Source organism: Falco punctatus (genome assembly GCF_963210335.1).
Source record: "Falco punctatus genome assembly, chromosome: 9".
Classification (NCBI taxonomy): Eukaryota; Metazoa; Chordata; class Aves; order Falconiformes; family Falconidae; genus Falco; species Falco punctatus.
Genome location: NC_137589.1, coordinates 36,520,305 through 36,538,696, shown reverse-complemented (window position 1 = coordinate 36,538,696; position 18,392 = coordinate 36,520,305). Strand labels below are relative to the sequence as shown.

General features: G+C 40.3%; 2 protein-coding genes across 2 annotated transcripts in view; both read right to left on the bottom strand.

The window, feature by feature from the left end:
• Nucleotides 1-18,392, bottom strand: part of LOC308070027 (pancreatic lipase-related protein 2-like) — a 182,092-nt gene that overhangs the window by 29,906 nt on the left and 133,794 nt on the right. The gene's annotated exons all lie outside the window — the stretch shown is intronic.
• Nucleotides 1,745-17,345, bottom strand: LOC308069930 (pancreatic lipase-related protein 2-like; the record flags this gene model as incomplete). The annotated part of the gene is made up of 12 exons (XM_080403083.1): nucleotides 1,745-1,920; nucleotides 3,711-3,822; nucleotides 5,210-5,339; nucleotides 6,855-6,970; nucleotides 8,601-8,723; nucleotides 8,813-8,932; nucleotides 10,103-10,211; nucleotides 11,217-11,351; nucleotides 12,292-12,417; nucleotides 14,445-14,608; nucleotides 16,045-16,093; nucleotides 17,034-17,345. 12 exons carry the CDS (start codon nucleotides 17,343-17,345, stop codon nucleotides 1,752-1,754), a joined length of 1,665 nt encoding a protein of 554 aa, XP_080259209.1. The 3' UTR covers nucleotides 1,745-1,751.

The following is an 18,392-nucleotide window of genomic DNA, read 5'->3' as shown; positions in this document are numbered from 1 at the left end:
CGCCCCGTATTCAGCGGAGCTGAATAGAGCACGTCAATGAGTTCTCCCTCAGGAGAAAGGGAACAATCAAACATTTTGCTGTACATTAAGCTGTCCTGCTTGACACATGGTGAGCTTTGATGGTAGAGTTTCTCAAGGTTTATTGTACAACTCTGTACGCAGTCCCAGCTCCTAAGCAGTCTTTTGGATGTGCTGCTAAAGTGTTGTTTGAATGTGTTCTTCAGGAAGCAAGGACATGTCAGGCAATGCCTGGCACAGAAGCAATCAGATGCTACTGAAAGCATGTGAGTGTCCTTTGCCTGAACAAGTAGGCACTATTAAAGAATTTGTCTGTCTATGCTCCCTCTTTTTTTACACACCCTGCCCCCTACCCTGCTTTTTTCATTTTCTGTTTTTTTTTTTTTTTGTCTTCTTTCTGTTTTCTTTTTTTTTTCCTTCTCCCCCCCCTTCTTTTTTGCATGCTCTTCCTAAGATAATTAACTGCATTTCAAAGGGAAATTGGCTAGAATTGTTTTTCCTATTTTATTATTTTCCCTCTTGACTCTAAATATAATCACACTTCCATGTGTGTGTTACTAGCAAAACACATTAGCTGTCATTGTAACTGGAATTCATAGAAGCCTAACTCCCCTGATGGATAAAAGCTGACAACGTTAATTTGGAAATAGACCTTTTGTAGTGGGCTGGGCAAATGGTTCATAATCTGTTGAGGGAGCCTTGTTAATAGTTTGCCACTGACTGAAGAAGTGTCCTCTTCCAGACAGTGAGGGTTGCCACGGTGGACAACCACGGCATTCCTAGCAGAGCACCAGGGGTTGCCACGTGCTTGGCCGCACCGTCCCATGGCCGCAGAACACAGACCTGGTGAGGGAGGAAGAGAGTAAGGAAATATTTTTCAGCACGGTGGGACATCTTTTTAGCAGCAGCCTAAGATAATAGATATAAATCCTGTTTTTATTTCACGATCGGTCAAAGCATGAGTTCTAGTAGACTGAGGACATAAACTGTGTGTTGTCAAATGATTTCTTTAAAGAATGACTAGTAGTGACTAATTATTACGTTTAAAGATGTGTTTGCCTTCATGCTCAGACTCCATTAGCATTTTAATTTGGACCAGAAGTGTGCTTTTGAAGGAAAGCTCTCGCTCCATTTTTCCCACTTACCACACCGGTTTACATGACGGAGTGGTGTTGGGACATACCAGCTGGACTCATTTGATTCAAACTAAACCGAGAGGTGTGCTGCAGAAGCGCCTACTGTACTGCACATGCCAGTGGGTGCCCGGTCCATGGGATCAGGCTGGAGTCAGCACAAAGTACCCAGCCAAGGCAGGTGTGCTGTTGCACTGCACAGAGCTGTTCTGGCGTGCTGTGCTATGTGCTACTGGAGATGTAGGCACAGGACACTGCAATTTAGGAGAAAAAAACTATGCTTTCTTATAACTGCAATGTTACACCCCCCACCCTGAATTTCAGATTGGATATGTCTGTTCTTTGGGGAAGTGGGGCTGTGGTGCTGAGCTGGGAGGAGTAACTGTAGTCAGCCAAACACCCAAGTACTGCCACGAGATGTGGATTAGGCTCTTATTTTCAGTACTTAAACCCACTTGCTTTAAGGGGAGTGATACCATGCAAAGGTATTTCTTCACTTTTTCTGTGTTTTTTTTTAAATTTATTTTTTATTTGTTTGTTTGTTTGTTTGTAGTCCCCCCCCCCTTCAACCCACAGAATGGAGCATCATTAGATGTGTACTTACATATTTCCATTTTCCCCAGATATTATTGTGACTTCTTCAGCTCCCATGCAGCCTCCGTGCACATGACTCAGATGCATTTTCCAGAGAAACTCAACTTTTGAAATGTTTCCAGAGATTTCTGTATCAATATAGTTCAGATATGTGTTGCCTGGTTGGAAAGTTCCCCTGCCAAAAGAAAGGCACAAAAATGATGCTTTGTCTTTACGAGTGAGGGAAAAAAAATGCTGCCATTTAGTTAGAAAGGGGGACAAGTATGGGATGGATGCTATAAGAGTTGAAGCTTTGAATACTATTGTTATAATTTTATTATTTTTTTTTTCCCCAAGAATTATCAGGCTGAGATGTTAGGCAAAATTTTAGCTTAGAACATGTTCTTGGAGAATGTGTTCCTTGGGGACATTTGATGCAGAGCCTGATGCGGGTCCGAGGCTCTCAGCTCAGGCAGTAGGGGATCATGTCTCAGGTCCAGAAACCCCAAGTTCTGCCCTCTCTGCTGACTAGCCATGTAGCAGAGTCTTTTACAAAGTCCTTGGACCTTAGATTTCTTGTACACAAAATATATCAAATATTTTTTTGGACAAAGTTTGTAACAAGGCTAAAGTTATGAGAAGATTAAAGAAATCATTATTTACACACACACACACATATATATACTTTCCATTTAACTTTTTTTGTAAGAATTAGGAAGGAATGTCTCATTGACATTTTGGTTCATGTCTTCCTCCAAATCAGTATTGCAGCTTTTTGCCTTCCCAGAAGCTATTGTGGTGAAGCTGAGGCTACCCCACTTCTCCCAGCATGACTTGTCCTGAACGCCTGGAGGAAGTTCTGAGGACTAAATGTCACTTTTTTCCCTCTTTGGCATTAGTTTGTTGTGCAGATAGCAGCTAGACAAATTGGTGAAGGCCACGCAGTCTCTGTACTAACCTTACTTGAGAAAGATGAGGAAACCACCACACCGTTCCTACTTATGTAGGGAAGTTATTGTGGATCCCACTACAGGATTTCAGCCTATCAACCCAATCTGTTGGTTTGTTGGTACCTAAGGAAGAGACAGCTACTCAAAGGGCTCTACAGAAGTATGCAAATTACTCAGCTGCTTAAATTCCTGTTCCCTTCAGGATGAAAACACTAGATTAGTTAGCCCAGCCTTTGTCAGTTTTGCCATGGGGTTTACTCTAGACATTGGTTTTGGAAAATGAGATTTATCTTCAAGTTAGTCCAAGTCAAGAAGTTCTCTCAGTGTTTCTGCCTGCTCTCAGCCATGAAGAAAATTGAAAATTATAGTTTACCTTCGTGCCTTCTGTGGTATCAGTGTTCATTATAACGGAATACACATTACAGCATGACATTAACGTACTAATTACCTGTAGGTGTATCACTGCAGTAGTGTATTTGCAACCAAAGGTACTCCTGGTACAGACCAGTATCAGGGCTATGTTCAAACACAGAGGAGGCTGGTTTTACAATACTTAAACTGTGCTCTTGACAAGGATCAGTTTATGAGATTTAAATTCATGTTTACTGGAAAAAGCCAGGCTGAGTGGACAGGAATCCTAGACTTCAGCACAGTTCATAAGCAAGCTGCAACCTTTTTACTCATATTCACTAGAAGAGGGAATGATTAAAAGCCTGTACATCGTGCAGCTCTTTGTCTTCTCAGTGAAGATGACCAAAGGATGTTTGAGTCCAGCAGTAGCCACAGAGCTCTTTGCTCTTGCCCACTTTGCTATGGTAACCACCATCCTCAGAAAAGAAAACACAGAGCAAGAATGACCTGCAAGCAGATTTTGACCATGGTCTGTAGCACGGGGACTTCAACCATTTGTCAGCTACTATTATTACCAGTGTAAATCACAGATCACATAGAACAAGATGAGACATGTAAAAATAGCTGTGCATAAATTCAATATGATAATGATAGAGACATTTTTCGACAGACATGTTAAACTTACTTGTCAATTGTATATTTTTTCCTGATCCCATCAGTTCCAGTCAAGGCTACGTCAATATTTCCTTTCATGGTTTCTGTTGCAGATACTTTGACATGTATCTCTTTTCGCCAGCCTTTGAAAGCAAAATGAAACAGATTATGGTTGTAAGATTTCTTCCCTAATGGTAAAACTTATATGATTCAGTGTCTTTCAGGGAGAGGAATGGATGGCACAAGTGTGCTTGTAAGGAAACAAAATGTTACTCCTTATTAAGGCAAATGTTAGTTCTGTGTGATTCTGGCAGTACTGATTTCCTTGACAGTGGTTTATATCACAGATCCAATCTTTGCTGACCTGCTGACTATGATGAGCGTTTAATCTGCCATGGCCAATACTGTATCTTGCTCTTCCACTTGGTCTCACTTTTATTTTTTCAATTTGTTACACTTATGAGCAATTTGGGGGATCTTATGGGTAGCGTATTAGCTTTCAACTGTCAAGTGAGGTCCACTGGACAGTGGTGGTGTTAAAGATACATTAAAAAACTGGCTGCTTTCCCAGGATGATCCCAGTACAGAGTGTTCAGGGTTTTTCTTATACCTGTGCACAGCCCGACAGCTGTCAGGAGATCCTGTCATCCCACACGTCTTTCTAAGGCAGAAGAAGGGTCTCAGGTGCAATAGCACATACTGATTTCAAGCAACCAGCTTTGGGAAGTTTTTGAACTGGCTTTAATTCAGGCTATTAAAAGGAGAATCTCTTCACCCACTTCATAAGGTTATATTTGGTTTCAGGCTATAATTTCTATAAAAAGTTTGCAAATGTTGAAATTAATGTATTCAGATTTGAGAACTGGCTGGGTTCTCTAAACTCAAATATTTTTTTATTATTTTTTGCTTTTATGGAGACATGATATAAAATTACTTTTGTCCTTAATTTTTCTTCCATATTTTAGTGTCTAGTGAGTAAGGACCTCGAAGACCCTCCCTTATTTATTGTCTCTGCGGTTCATCACCTGTGATGGATTACAATTTATTTGTGAATTTTCTTATTTCCCAGGTTTGTGGCTGCTTCTACATTAATCAAAATTAAAACTATACTTCTTATTAGTCCCTGATATTTTGGCTTGATGAGCTTTGCAAAAATAACCTGAAATGATCCAGTTTTATAAGTTTTTGTCAATAAAAACAACAGAACTTTTTTTATTTGAAATTTTATACAGAATAACATTCCTCCCACCTTCAGCTTTATAGACTTTTTGAAGCCATCATCTCATTGACAAAATTTTAGCAGGGTTTCTAACTCGGACTCGGAGGTCAGCATCAGTTGATCTGTTCATATAATTACCACAGCCTTCCCCAGACAGTGCTGGTACTGCACGTTTCTAACACACTTGAAACTCTAGATTTTGTACGGAGTGCCACTCATTAGCTCCAGCAGCAGTCTGTAGAAGTGTAAGGTATTTGTTCACCCAAAATTCATTACCACTTTAGAATTCACTACCCAAAGTAGGCACTTACGCGCATATGGAGGGGAGGGCCCTGTGTTTAAATAAACCTTCTGTTGTTCTTTCTCAGTTTTATGTAAAAACCTATCAGCATAATGACCCATCAGTGGGCATCCTTCCTTCGGACATGGGAAGCAATCTCCCTGGGGAAAAATAACAATGTGTGTTACAAGACATTATCTGTTTTAAGCCCACTGCTTAAAGTTTAAGAAATGAAGGTATTTCAGCTTTTTCCCAGCTTTTTTGAAAGGGTACTTGCTTCTGAGTTCAGCTTATATCTTCAGTCTTTATTGGTGTGGTGAAAAAAGGAGCTGAGATGATCAGTCAGCTTATCTCATCTGGTTGAAAATCAGAGAGAAAAAGGTTGAAAATCTGGTCTAATTCCTTATGCTCTTGCAAAGACTGTAAGTAAATACCTCAATACATGTTGTGCATTACTACTTGATCTATAAAATATAGGTAATCACCTTTCGTAGGGTCCTTTGAAAGTTTGTCTGCTAATTACAGGGTGGGTAACTGTGTTTGCAAGGAGGTCTGGCTGGACATCTCACTTGCATGGTAAAGATGTTTAAGCTCAGGGTCTTGTTTTGGCATGTGTACTGTCTGCTTTTCAGCCTTTATTATCCTTGTAGAATCTTAATGAAATTAATCTACCTACACAGATCAAACATTCAGACCAAGACCTCGATATCCTTTAAAAAATCAAACAGAAAAGCATGTAAATTTTCAGTAAAAGTGATTCAACTGCAGCTGGAAAAAATAGCATTGTTATGTTTAGATAGTTCAATTTTGACATTTTGGAAGTTCTGTAGGAACTGGTATTTGTGGATCCCTTGGCTATTTGGGCATTAGAGGGACAATGAGGAACAAAAAGCTAAATTATCATCATCATTTGTTTGTTATGAGACTGAAAAAAAACATTTCCCTTGCATCACTACATCGTACAGGGTTGAGGTTTTCAAGTACTGAATGACATCAAACTTTAAATCTATGTGGCAATATTGCTACAAACACTAACAACTTTTCTGCAGTATTATAATAATTCCTTTTGGGAGCAGATGGAAATAAATTCAGACTTCTCTTCCTTTTTGACCAGTCCTCAGCTGCATTGCCAGAACTGGTCCACTAAAAGACCAGTTATGTAAGGCATGACAAGCCAGGACATTAGGCTGCCTTCTTTCTTGTACCACCTGAGGGTTGTGTGAGCAATGCTGTGCTGTATAAATATCTCCCCTGCTCTATATGGGAACGTTTTTTGCTTATGAAATGTTCAAACATTTCTAAAACCTAGAGGCTGTCTCCTTGATGATGGGTTCCACCAGATTTAGATGGACTTCCTTCAACCAGTGTCCTTTACTGCTGACCTGCACAAAAGGTGAGCCCAGCCACTGCCTCTCTTTGCTCTCTTACTCAACTCATCTCTCCCTTTGTTAACTGTTTTTGGTGTTCATATTTATGATTTTTCTAATATTTATTCTAAGTTTTTCCAAGTTCGCTGCTTTTACATTTTACCTTTTTTTGGGGGGTATGGTCTGGATGAAGGTAGTCAGTGAGTTTGCATAGCCCCCACCCTTTATCTTATGTAGAAGTTGTCCCAGAAATTATTAAGAGAAGAAGATAGGGCTATAATCTCAGATAAATACGTACCTGATACTTACCAATACAAAGGCTCGGTATGTTTCACACTGATACCCAACAAATCCATTTGGAATGATAATACTCTCAGCATAATACCGTAGACTTCTTTTATGTCCACATCCGATAGATCTATATTCTGGAAAAAAGCCCAAATAAAAAAGAGGAAAGCTATACATTAATGTAAAGTCCATGCCAAAGTAACACTTGTGGTTTTTTTTTTTCCTCAGAAGCCTTTGGACATATAGTGACATCTCAGAGTTTAAAAGTAGTAGTAATTAAAAGACGTTTAAAGTGTGAATTTTTTGGATTTATAGTATAAAGTGAACTTATGGCTACATGTATTTTTTTCAGTGGGGAAGAGCCTAGGTTCTAATCCCTATGTTCTTGTGCTCATACTGAGTTAAAAAAGGTGGAGATGCACCAAGGTGGACCTCGTGCAGCCTCCTATCCTGCTATGTGTACTTAACTGCTTTTAATTTAGCATGAGAACCAAGGATGATTTAGGAGAATTTCCCTTTGATATGTCAAAGTCTGGAATAATTCATAATAATTTGTACAGCTTTTGTAAGGCATATAGTAGTTACTATGAAGTAGTTTTCATTTGCTTACCATTATCACAACATGGTATTGTGTGAAACCACAGTTTCCACTCATTTCTAGAATTAAAGGTAATTGTAGTAATTATTTTAAATTCAGTGGCTTTTAATGTTTTTAAGCTCTAGAAAATCTGCAGTCATTTGACAGTAGTGATTATGTGAAACACTTTGAAAAGCAAGATGTTTTGGCAGTGCGTCCTTGATTTTGTCAGAATTATTTGAAACAAGTACATTTTCCCATCAGAGTGAAATTTATAAGCCGTCAGTACAGGAAAGAAGAAAGTGCTTGTGTTCATTAGAGCTGAGCTTCTCCTTCACCACAGAACATTGCAAACAGCCTTGTGAAATGTCTCTGGAAAGTATTTAATTTTTTTGCTTGAAAGTGCAGATAACCTTATGCAGTCCAATTGGAAAGTGTTTTGGTTCTGAGTGACTGTGCACAGCCAGCTTTCAGTCTTCTTTGTTACTAAGTTCTCCAAACAGTTTTAAGACAGTGTTTTTGAAATCACATTACTAAACTAGTGATAGAGATTTCAAAAAAATTGGCTGTGAATAACAGATATTCTCATTTCTGTGGGTTATGATCAGAAGACAGGATTTGGGGCTTCTGTTGTACTGGATGACAAGGTAATCCTGATTAACTGCTCAGCTTTCTTAGAATGTGAACTATCAATGGAGCCGTCATTTTATCATCTTCTATATTTTTAATCTTGTGCTGTTCCCTTTGAAGACACTAAAGCTGCTAATGGCGTGGATGAGTATGTCTAACCCCAGTAATACTGGGGCTGATGTCTTTCTAGGGAGAAGAGAAGCTCAGATTTTAAAATACTCATTTTTGGATTACCCTTGAATGAAATTTTACTGGTCCTTCATGTATGGAATTCCCAGTGAGATCAGTCTGCCAGCACAGTGGCCAGCTTTTATAATGGTTGTGATGAACAAGTCTGCATGCTTTAACCAAAGTTTCTATCTGGAATTTGCCTTGGTTAGTACAAAAGAAAATTGAAGGGTATTTCACAGGCAGGTTTAAGTCTTCCATTTTTGAGGATTCTCTCCCTGCTCATAATCTGAGCTATATAAATAATGCATACATTCAGAAGGCTTTACCTTAACCTAGCCTTTATTTCTAACTATGGCTTATAATGAGGTATTACCTTAAGATATATTTACCTTTCATAAGGTCATTGATATTCCTACTTGCAGGAGGTACACGAAGCTGCTTGCATCCTGGCATCTTCTTGCCACCGTTCGGGTAAAAATCCAGGTGGCCACAAGTCTGGAGAATCCCTGGAGCTGAAATGCATAATGAACGGAGGCTGACCACTATCAGGTGTGCTGTGGCCAACCTCTGTGTTGGTGTCAGCCTTTGTGCAAAAACTTACCAAAATCAAAGAAAAGATGACCAGCGTGAGTATGAATTATATCAACAAATTCTGCGTCTGAAGGATCCAGCCTAACCATTGTGGGAGTGTACTGAAAAAGGGGCCCAGCTGGATCCAAACCTAAATGAATGGAGACACATCTGACTGAGTAAGTAATTATGTATATCATAACATACAGTGTGTGTACAATGTATGTTGTTAGATTTCTGTCTTTGCCTGACGTATAAAAATACATTTTGTGATCCACAGCCAGCAAAACAAGAAAGGTTTTAATAGAAAGGTTCCTGGAGACACTGCAGCACAGTAAAATGCTGGTGGGTACTTTGCTTACTTTTGCGGAACAATGTTATAAGAAGAGGTTTGGAGGTGGTTTTTGCATGTTAGTGAAAAATACGAAATCTTGATATGCTGCTCTAAGCACGTAGATTTGTTTGAGAATTTTTATTTGGTCAAAAAAATCTATTTTTATTTCCAAAAGAACCTGATTGAAAATGTTACCCCTTCACTTCAGTGTCCGTGAGCATTCTTGGGGCTTAAAGCAACGCAGTTCTGATCCCAGTTTCCCTGAATTGCTTATGTGACTGCTTACAGCACACACAGCTTAGTCAAAGCAATGTCTCTGCAGAGAAAAGAACTGACTAGAGGAGAAAGAAAAAACAGAAAATAGTGAGCCTTTAAAAAAAGTGATGTGTGAGCATGCCATGACAGTGTGTCTCTCTCTGTAGCTCTGTGACAAATAGCTATGGTCCTTTTCAGGGTGTCCTGACACCACACAGTATTTGCTGTCTTATCCTGACACACTAGATTGAGGGGTTTAAATTTTTCATTTCAGATTTTCAATCTTTTGAACTGCTGAAAAGTCGTGTTAGAGTGGGCTTTTAAAACCTAACATGCCAATGAGTTGCTAGTGTTTTACAGGTCTGTTATCCCACATGTAATACAGTATTTTGTTCCTGTTCTTTTATAGCATTAAAAAATCATAACCGAGTGCTCCCTGGGACTTGTGACCTGTGAAAGGTGGCCACTATTTAGCCACAGTCAGGACAGTTAAGGCTTTCTGATCTGTTGCAGTTGAGACTTTTCAGAGCTGTGAACACTGACCTGTGACATGCATGGTATGTGCTAGGATGTGGCTTTGTTTGTATGCTGCCATGCTAAATGTATACTCCTAATTATGACAAACCAGCATGTTGCAGCCTGTATGGTGTGTTCATAAGGCAGAAGTGATTCTTCAGCCCTCCTGAATTGCATGATAATATAAAACGTCATCAGGTGAAATAGCTTCAGTACCTGTTATTCTTCCAATGCCAGGTTTCCTTCTCCCTGCCTCCCCTGCAGCATGTGCTCCCAGACTATGGCCGATGAAATGAATGTTGGCAGGAGAGTAGCCATAGTCTTTCTGTGAAGATGTATGGAAAGGAAAAAAACAAGCGTGTTAAGCAGGCGATACAAGCCTGTGGTACTGCATCATGGCCCCATGCTGTGCCAGGACACGGCCAGACCAGGGGTGATGGAGCGGACTGTCTTGGCTGGGAAGTTACTGTTGTGGGTGGTGGGATCTGTACCTAAAGAGAAGCAATTCCCAACTCATCCCACTGCTCTTATATCACACCTCTGGAAGGGAATAACCTCCGTCAGGAAGTGGCCCTTATGATAGAAAAGAAAGAAAAGGGAATTTCTGCAGGTAGCTCCCCTACATTTGCACTGATGGCTTATCCCCACTGCCTCACCCCCGAAACCGTCTGTCTGGTCAGGACAGTGGTCTGCGGTGAAGGAGTTTTCAGTGCCTTTCCCTGTGGCATACCCTCTGTGTGAACCAAGCTGCTGTCCTGCTATGGAGATGTTCCACCACACGTGTCCTGCAGGATGGGGAGAATTGTGCCAGGGATGCTGCTGGTGTGCCAGGCTCAGCTGAGCTTCTGCATGGGAAGCCTGGTGGTGGTGGTGGCTGCAGGAGTTGCTTTGCGTTGGCGTTCAGCTCCAGTGCGAGGCAGTGTGCGTGGCTCACAGAGGGGTGTTCTACCTGCACTGGTGTTTTACCTGCACTGGTGTTTTACCTGCGTTGGTGGTTTACTTGCACTGGTCCTCTGTTGCCACTCTGCACCCTGCCAATGCTGTTAGATAGTCTCCAGTCTGATGTGTTATCCAGCAAAAAGCCCATCATGGGCAAAACTTTCAGGAACTATGGCCTGTAAGCCTTTAGGGACATGCTTATCCATGGGCTGACACTGAAGTAGGTATTTCCATTCATGCAGGATTAGGGACTTCTAATGATGTTTTCAGCTGCATTATTGACTACCTCGGTACTTCCTGACTGTTGCCTCAAACCTCAAAGTGCCACCCCGAATACAGCCTTTACCATACAAACTATCTACCAACTTTCACGTTCCACAGATGGATTTACCTCCAGAAGGTTCACCAGGTAGACCAGCTCAGCCCCCACAATGCGGACGTTGTTAACTGCATCGGTGTACAAACCGCTAGAGCCACCTCTCCAGTCAGTCAAAATGCAGTTCACGTCTTCAGTGTGAAACATGAACTGGTGGAAAACACGGAAGCAGAGGAACAGACGCCAACAGGCATGAATTACTACTGTAGCAGGGTATGTGCAAACAGTATTTTGTTTTGCTATGGCTGGCATCTCACTTCGTTTATGTGACTGGTAAAAAAGACATGTCTTTAGAGTATTAATTCCTACTAATACTGAAGAATCAACACAAGGAGGCAGAGTGGAGGCAGTGATTTGAACACTATAAAGACTTGCAGAAACTTGCTTCAGTTCTGTTTTCCATTCCAGATGATTTGCTTGGGTTTAAGGTATCAACTTCCCTTAATGACAGTACCCCAGTTAGATAAAGAGGATGGTATAACTTCTTTTTTATTGTCCAAGTGTTATTCTTCAAAATGTATATGCTTGGATCATCTAAAAGGATTCACAAACTTTTTTTTTCATGTGCTTGGATTGTTTAGCCCCAGAATTCATCTATTTTAACCAAAATATTCTATTTATGCACTTCTGGCAATGGAACATTCTGATTTTTCACTCTGAAACAATTTCATTTTTGAAATGTGCCTAAACAAAATGAAACCAATCTGTTGATCAAAATATTGTCTTTTTATTAGCTCAAATGGCTCACTCAAACAGAAATGTTTATTTTGACCTTTTGCTGAGGTAGAGAAAAATTAGTTTTTTCCACCTTTGTTATTGGCAGGGAATTGAGAAATCAATTAATTATAGCTTTTTTTGTGGAGGTGATTGCAGGAAAAGGCCATTTAGAAGAAGGCTGAAGGGAGGAACAAGAGGGTGGTCATGTGGAACTGAGCTTCTTTCTTTTTTCCCCCTCATATATATCCTGAATTAACAAGAGAACCAATGAGTAAAATTTATATGGGGATTTTATGCCAGTTAATGGGGTGATGTGGATATGTGCACTTTCAAATGTAAGTAAAATGTTTGTCAGACAATAGTCATACTGTACCCTGCACATGTTGGTTATCCAGGGGAGGTCTGCTCCAGCGAGGTGGCCATGTATGATGAAGCGAGTTTTCCTGTGTGTTTGGAAATTTGAAGCTTTGATAGTTGAAGGATTTGTAGCAGATATTTTCTGTGTCAAAAAAAAAAACCAACAACAAGAACCAACAAACAACACAATGAGGATGTGACTGCTCCATCCCAGTGTACGTTTTGATACAGGGCAAAGTAGCCCAACGGTTAAGGCATAGTTCTGGGCTCTGACGAGAAGGGTCTTTTTCCTCTCTTATAAACTGTCTTGCTGGGGGATATCAATTAATTGCTTCAACAAATGATTCACTTCCTCTAGTTAATTGAACTAATGATACCGGTGCCTTTTGCACAATGCTTTGAGATATACTGGTACAACATACCATGTAAATACAAGATTTTATCAAACTTGGCCACAGAAATACAAAGATAGCATCTTCTGCAAGGTATTATGTGGTTGACTTTGAATCTATACCTGTTTTTCTTACTTTTTTCTTTGAAGACAAGACCTTCCTCACTAAGCTTATTTATATTTTATGAGAAAGCCCACCAGGCTTACAATGTCAGAGGCTGTAGGTATTTGGGGGATTATTGAGAAAAAAAAGCATTTTTCTCTTTTTAAAGAAATTCTGAATACTAGGTTGTTTCAAAACTTCGCTCTTATTTTTTGTTATGGTTTTGTAAGCTTAAATAGAGATGTCATGCACTAATTAGCACATAGCTCACCTTCAGTGAAAGATTGATTAAAGTTAAAACCTCATAGCTCCTCTTAGCTAGAGATGTTGGACTTGTTCTGAGGTGACTCAAACAGGAGAAATCATTAAACACCTTTATTGTTTGTGACTGCTGTTTATAAAAAAAATCCCAACAACTATGAAGCCTTTTTCATGTAATGTAAGCCAACAACACCCCTCCCCACCCCCCCCTCATATTCATTTGCTTAATTTTTCTTGCTCTTTGTCCAAATGAAATTCACACTCTCTGATGGTCATTTCTCTTCTTTCACCAGACTAGTCTATAGCCCCAGAAAACTGCTTCATGTTATGGATGAGCCCAGCTCAGACACCTCCAACACCTTGAGCATCCTGCTGGTGTCGTTCAGTACATTCCCCATTTGATCCATCCTAAACAGTCTTGCAGGCTCATTTTAGCTACTTTCATCTGTCACTCTGTCACAGTCCGGAGATTTCTCTCACTGCCATTAGTCTGCAGATGTTGTAGATAACTTCACATTCTTACTTTTTTTCTTCCATCTAGCTCCAGAGCCTGCTGTCTCTGTGCTTCTCTATCTGATGTGTCGTCATGAGGGATGACCTGGTTCAGCTCTCCATAAGAGAAACCTCCAAGCTCTCTCCATGCTTTTGAATTTCCATTTTCCCTCAGTCCCAGTCTTCCAAAAAATGTTTAATGTTTGTTTATTTTCTTTATCCATCCTGATTTCATTCTCTTTTTGGTTATTTCCCTCTTCTTCCACATATGATTTCTTTCTCTCCTTCATTTTTTATTTAGTCTTCTGTTTTCCTTTCTAATCTTCCCTTTAATTTTTCATCTGATTTCCCTTCCTCTCTCTGGTGAACAGAAATACCTTCTCTGGTGATCTTCACTCTTAACTATCCACCTACTCTTAGGGCTCAGTGTTGGCTACCACGTAAGCAGAGCCCCTGAGACCAGCTGTACGTAGTTCATAGGACCCAGTAATCACATGTATGAACCACATCCCTGCGTTGCATTGTGTGTATGGGCCTGCAGCACATTTTTAATCTGGGGACACACAGGAGGCAAAATGAGCTTTCCTTTTATACTGCCTTCTCTGCCTCTGGCTTTATAATGCTAGACCTGGAACTGGATTTGGGCCATTAGCTTACTGTAGAGAAGTACATAAAATATGTCCAAAATGTCTCAGATGACTTGTGTTAGAAGGCTGCAATTAATATGTTGTGTATATACCTGGCTCACCAGAGAGCTGAAATGAGGAAAAAGAAAAAAGGAAGAAAATAATGATGGGCTGTTTGTGTGTAAAATAGAATTTGGGATTCTCCTGGGGGACTTATGAGCAGAAAAGAAACTGTCTGTATAATTTGTTGAATGTGTTGTATGCTATCAGTATATAAACCCAAAGCAGTTTCTTACCTGATATTTCAGGATGTTGTCTCTAGTGTAAAGAAAGAACTTTGTGTTCACATTTTCTGGAGAGCTGGGCAAGCCTGCCAGTTGTCTCCCTGGGATCCCAGACCAAGGGGGACTGTCTGTAAAGCATCCAAGCCTTTTGTAGCAAACTTCCCTTCCTAGGTTTCACAAAGCAGAATGTTAGTGTTCTGGGAATGTAGCAGGTCAGGCTGCCGCCACCTTACAAGAAGCTGGCAGGAGGGTGCCTATACCAGGAAAGCAGAAAAGGGCTGGTTCAGGTTAGGGTGGCACTTGTGTTCGTTCTGTGTTAAGTGTCTCAGTTGCACTCTTGTGCGTGTAGCAGGACCTTGAACTTCCAGACTGATTATTGCTGCAGACATAGTGTAGACCTCAGTTTGATGAACTCAGGAGAATGCAGGGTTTGTTTGGTCAAAAATACTGTTAACACAGCCATTGGAAAAAGATGATAAAATCTTGATCCTTTATGGATTCAGAGAACAAACCAGCTTTTGCTGCCGGTGCAGAGCTGTCCTTCAAATTAGTCCTAATGCTCCAGGGATTACCTAAATTGTTACTTCTTGTGCAATAATTCATGAAGCAATTCTGATTGCTCCACAAGGTACCTTAAACATCTTCCTTGTTTTTTTATCACCGTAAGATTTTAGGAAGCAATAAAGTGGAGTTTGAGTGGAAGCCTAGAGCCAAGCACAGCCTCAGGAAGTGCGGTCTGTGCTTGAGGGACTACAGTTTCCCAATTTCTATTATGGCTTTAACACAGTAATGATGCAAATATGATATACGGGTGTTGCCATTAAATGTCATTGCTACCCACTATTATAGCACAACAGCTGTGAAATCCCAAATAATTTTCATTGCTATTAAAAAGGTGTGAAAACAATGAGAAGCTATTGTTACTCGGATAGGTGACAGGGTCATACTACATTAGACTGCGATTTACTTACTCGTTACTCTGTACGAAACACAGGGGTAGGGTGATACATACTGGAAATACGTCTAGAGAAAGAGATTTAATCATGGAGCTGCAGCTGGAAACTCCACACATGAGCCAGTCATTTATTTTTTACAGGGGTCTTTCCGCTGATGCCAGCAAACTTTTGGACTGTGTCTTTCTGTTTCTCTCTGCTCTTTCTATGTGCCAGTCCCTGTTGAGCTATTCTTTTCTAGTGGTAAAGAGGTGTTTTGGACCAGGACTATGTTCTTGTTCTCTGAATAACACTGTGAAGAGTAAGCGCCTAGGCTGGCATTACAAGTGTTGGAGCTACCATAAATGCTGGTGTGGATTAAGGGCAGGTAGACGAAACTGTTCTGGAAGAATTTTAGTGTCAATTAATATATAAAAATATCTTTCTAATTCCCATTCTGTTTGCTAGCTGCAAAAACCTTTACAGAATTAAAAAGTAATAGGTTAAATGTGGGAAAGACATGACATAACTCAGTGTTCCTAATGAGGAAATATTTTAAATCAGTTCTAAACCACTATAAACCACTATAAACTATATATTCTAAAATATAGATGTACTCTGGTGTGAGATGCACACAATGATTTTTACTGTTTATAGACTTTATCAGCTATGTGTCTTACCTCTGGCTGCATCAAGAAGAAAAAGAGTAGTGATCCATACCACAAACATCTAAAGCAAATAAGAACGCAATTCAAACATAATTAAAATATAATCTGGAATTCACCTAAAAGTTTTCTTGACTGATTAAAAAAGTCATAGTGGCCATAGGAGTGCTTCAGGCATTTAATGAGTTGGATGCAAAATATCAGCATTTTCTTAGAGGTAGCAAGGTTTCAAGAAAATAGCTTTGAGATTCTTTCTGTTTGCCAAGAATTTGCATATGCAGGATATCATATAAGAATCTCTCAAAGACTGTCTCCCTGACTTGACAAACAGAAGTTTTGGGTTCTTTTTTCTCTAGAGCTGCAATTTATGGGCAAGAAAATTAAATTCTTAAAGGATTTTCAACAACATTTTTGAGTGAAGTTTCCTCTGGCGTTTAAGATAAAAGTTATTCATAGAGCTGCTATTCAGAGATTGTATTTGAAAGAACCCAGGAACAAACTTAATTTGTGTTTCTAAATGATATCGATAGCCTGGAAAACCCATTTGGATCATTGCTATCAGCCATGTGTGCTTATCAGCCCTGATCTGCTTGATCACTTAATCACCAGCTGATAGGTAAGCATTGGAGTAAATTGAACCATTTATTTCGAGGTGAGGTAGGGAAGGCCTTTTAGCTGTAGTCTCACTACTACGACTACTAGTAACTTAACTTCAAAGGAACGGTCATTCTTAGAACACTCTAATATCAGGCCCTGATCCCCCAATGAGTCCTGCACAGACACAGCCCTGCATCCCTTTGCTGACCTCTCCACCCCCAGTCTCCTGCAGTCCGTAATATACTGTAGGGGCAAGGAGTTCATCCCTGTGAAACCCACTGCAGGTTCAAGCATGTCCTGCTTCCACCCCCTCTCCTACAGCCACGCACCAAATACCCCACAACTTATCACGGTGCCCTTTATTTCGGCTCCTTAGATGTTCTTGGCTCCAGTGTATCCCGTTTTACCTTGGCAAAGCTCAGAGCAAGTTCTTTGGGTCCACCTCTCAGCCGATGGCAGCAAGGTCTTTGAGGAGCCTGGCACGAAGCAGGACGGTGCTGTGCCTGCCCTCCGAGGGCACGTGGTGGAGGGACGCTCACCCCACCACTGCTTCCCAGTGCCTGGGTTCCCAGCTGCACCTGTGATTTTGTTGGCTGGCACCAAAGGAAATGTCCCTGTGTCAGGCGTGCTTCATCTGAGATAACACGGACCAGGTCAGACCAGTTGCTGCGTGACTCCACCTTTTTAATGCAAAGTTTCAAATAGGGTGTTGCTGTCATCCATCGGTAATTATTTTTAAAGCTAAAAAGCACTCAGAAGAGTGATGTAAACACTAAACAAACACAGCCTTTCAGGATCAAGGACAAGCTCTTGCCATCAGCTGGGCTGCTCATCTCTTTGTGATGCTGAGTTGGGATTCAAGTGGTGTAGCATCACTCCGGAAAGCTTTAGCATAGCCACAGCCTTTTGGGTCCCGCTCCAGAGTTTTAATAGCAAAATCACCTTTCCTGGAGCTGATCCCTGCCTTAAATAATTTACAGCCTTAAGCAAAATTTTCAAGTTTGTATTCGATAGTTAAGTCTACCATTACAACAGCAAGACACAAACAAGGTCTTTTGGGTTGAGTTAGGATGTATGTTTGTGAGGTTTAAGCTGTTGCCTGAGAAAAGGCAGAAAGAAGAGAAAAAAATGAAAAATGATTAAAAAAAAATCAAATTGCTCAGTCTGTTATTTGTTCATCTCTCATCTGTAATTTTGCTAGTGGATGAATTACCTGGCCTTTTTTTGAAAAGATGGCAGAAATGCTTTTAAACAGGGGAGAATAGCTCCTTGGGCAGATTGTCACCACATCCAATCACCACAAATTTTCAGAATTAAATTGTATTAATTGCAGTAATTTTAGTTTTTAGTGTTTTGGTAATGATGTCTTTTCACATAGTACTATATTGTTGTAATACTATTATGCTATCATTTTTTTATGAGGCTTTCCAAGAAATATTTATTCCTGTATGTGGGTCTTTTCTAACCTAAACCATTCTATGATTCAGTGTAGACACAAATGAGAAACTCACATCTCAACATTTTGATGTTAAAACCTTTAAATATATTTTGGTGACTATTGGCACATCCTAAGGCAAGGGTGTACAGAAAGGGGAGACTCCTGGTATAATCCTTCCCATTAACTGATGACTTATCTCACATCTAGCACATACAAATGTCATAGAATCACAGAATGGTTTGGGTTGGAAGCAACCTTAAAGATCATCTAGTTCCAACCCCACTGCCATGGGCAGGGAAACCTGCCACTAGACCAGGTTGCTTCAAGA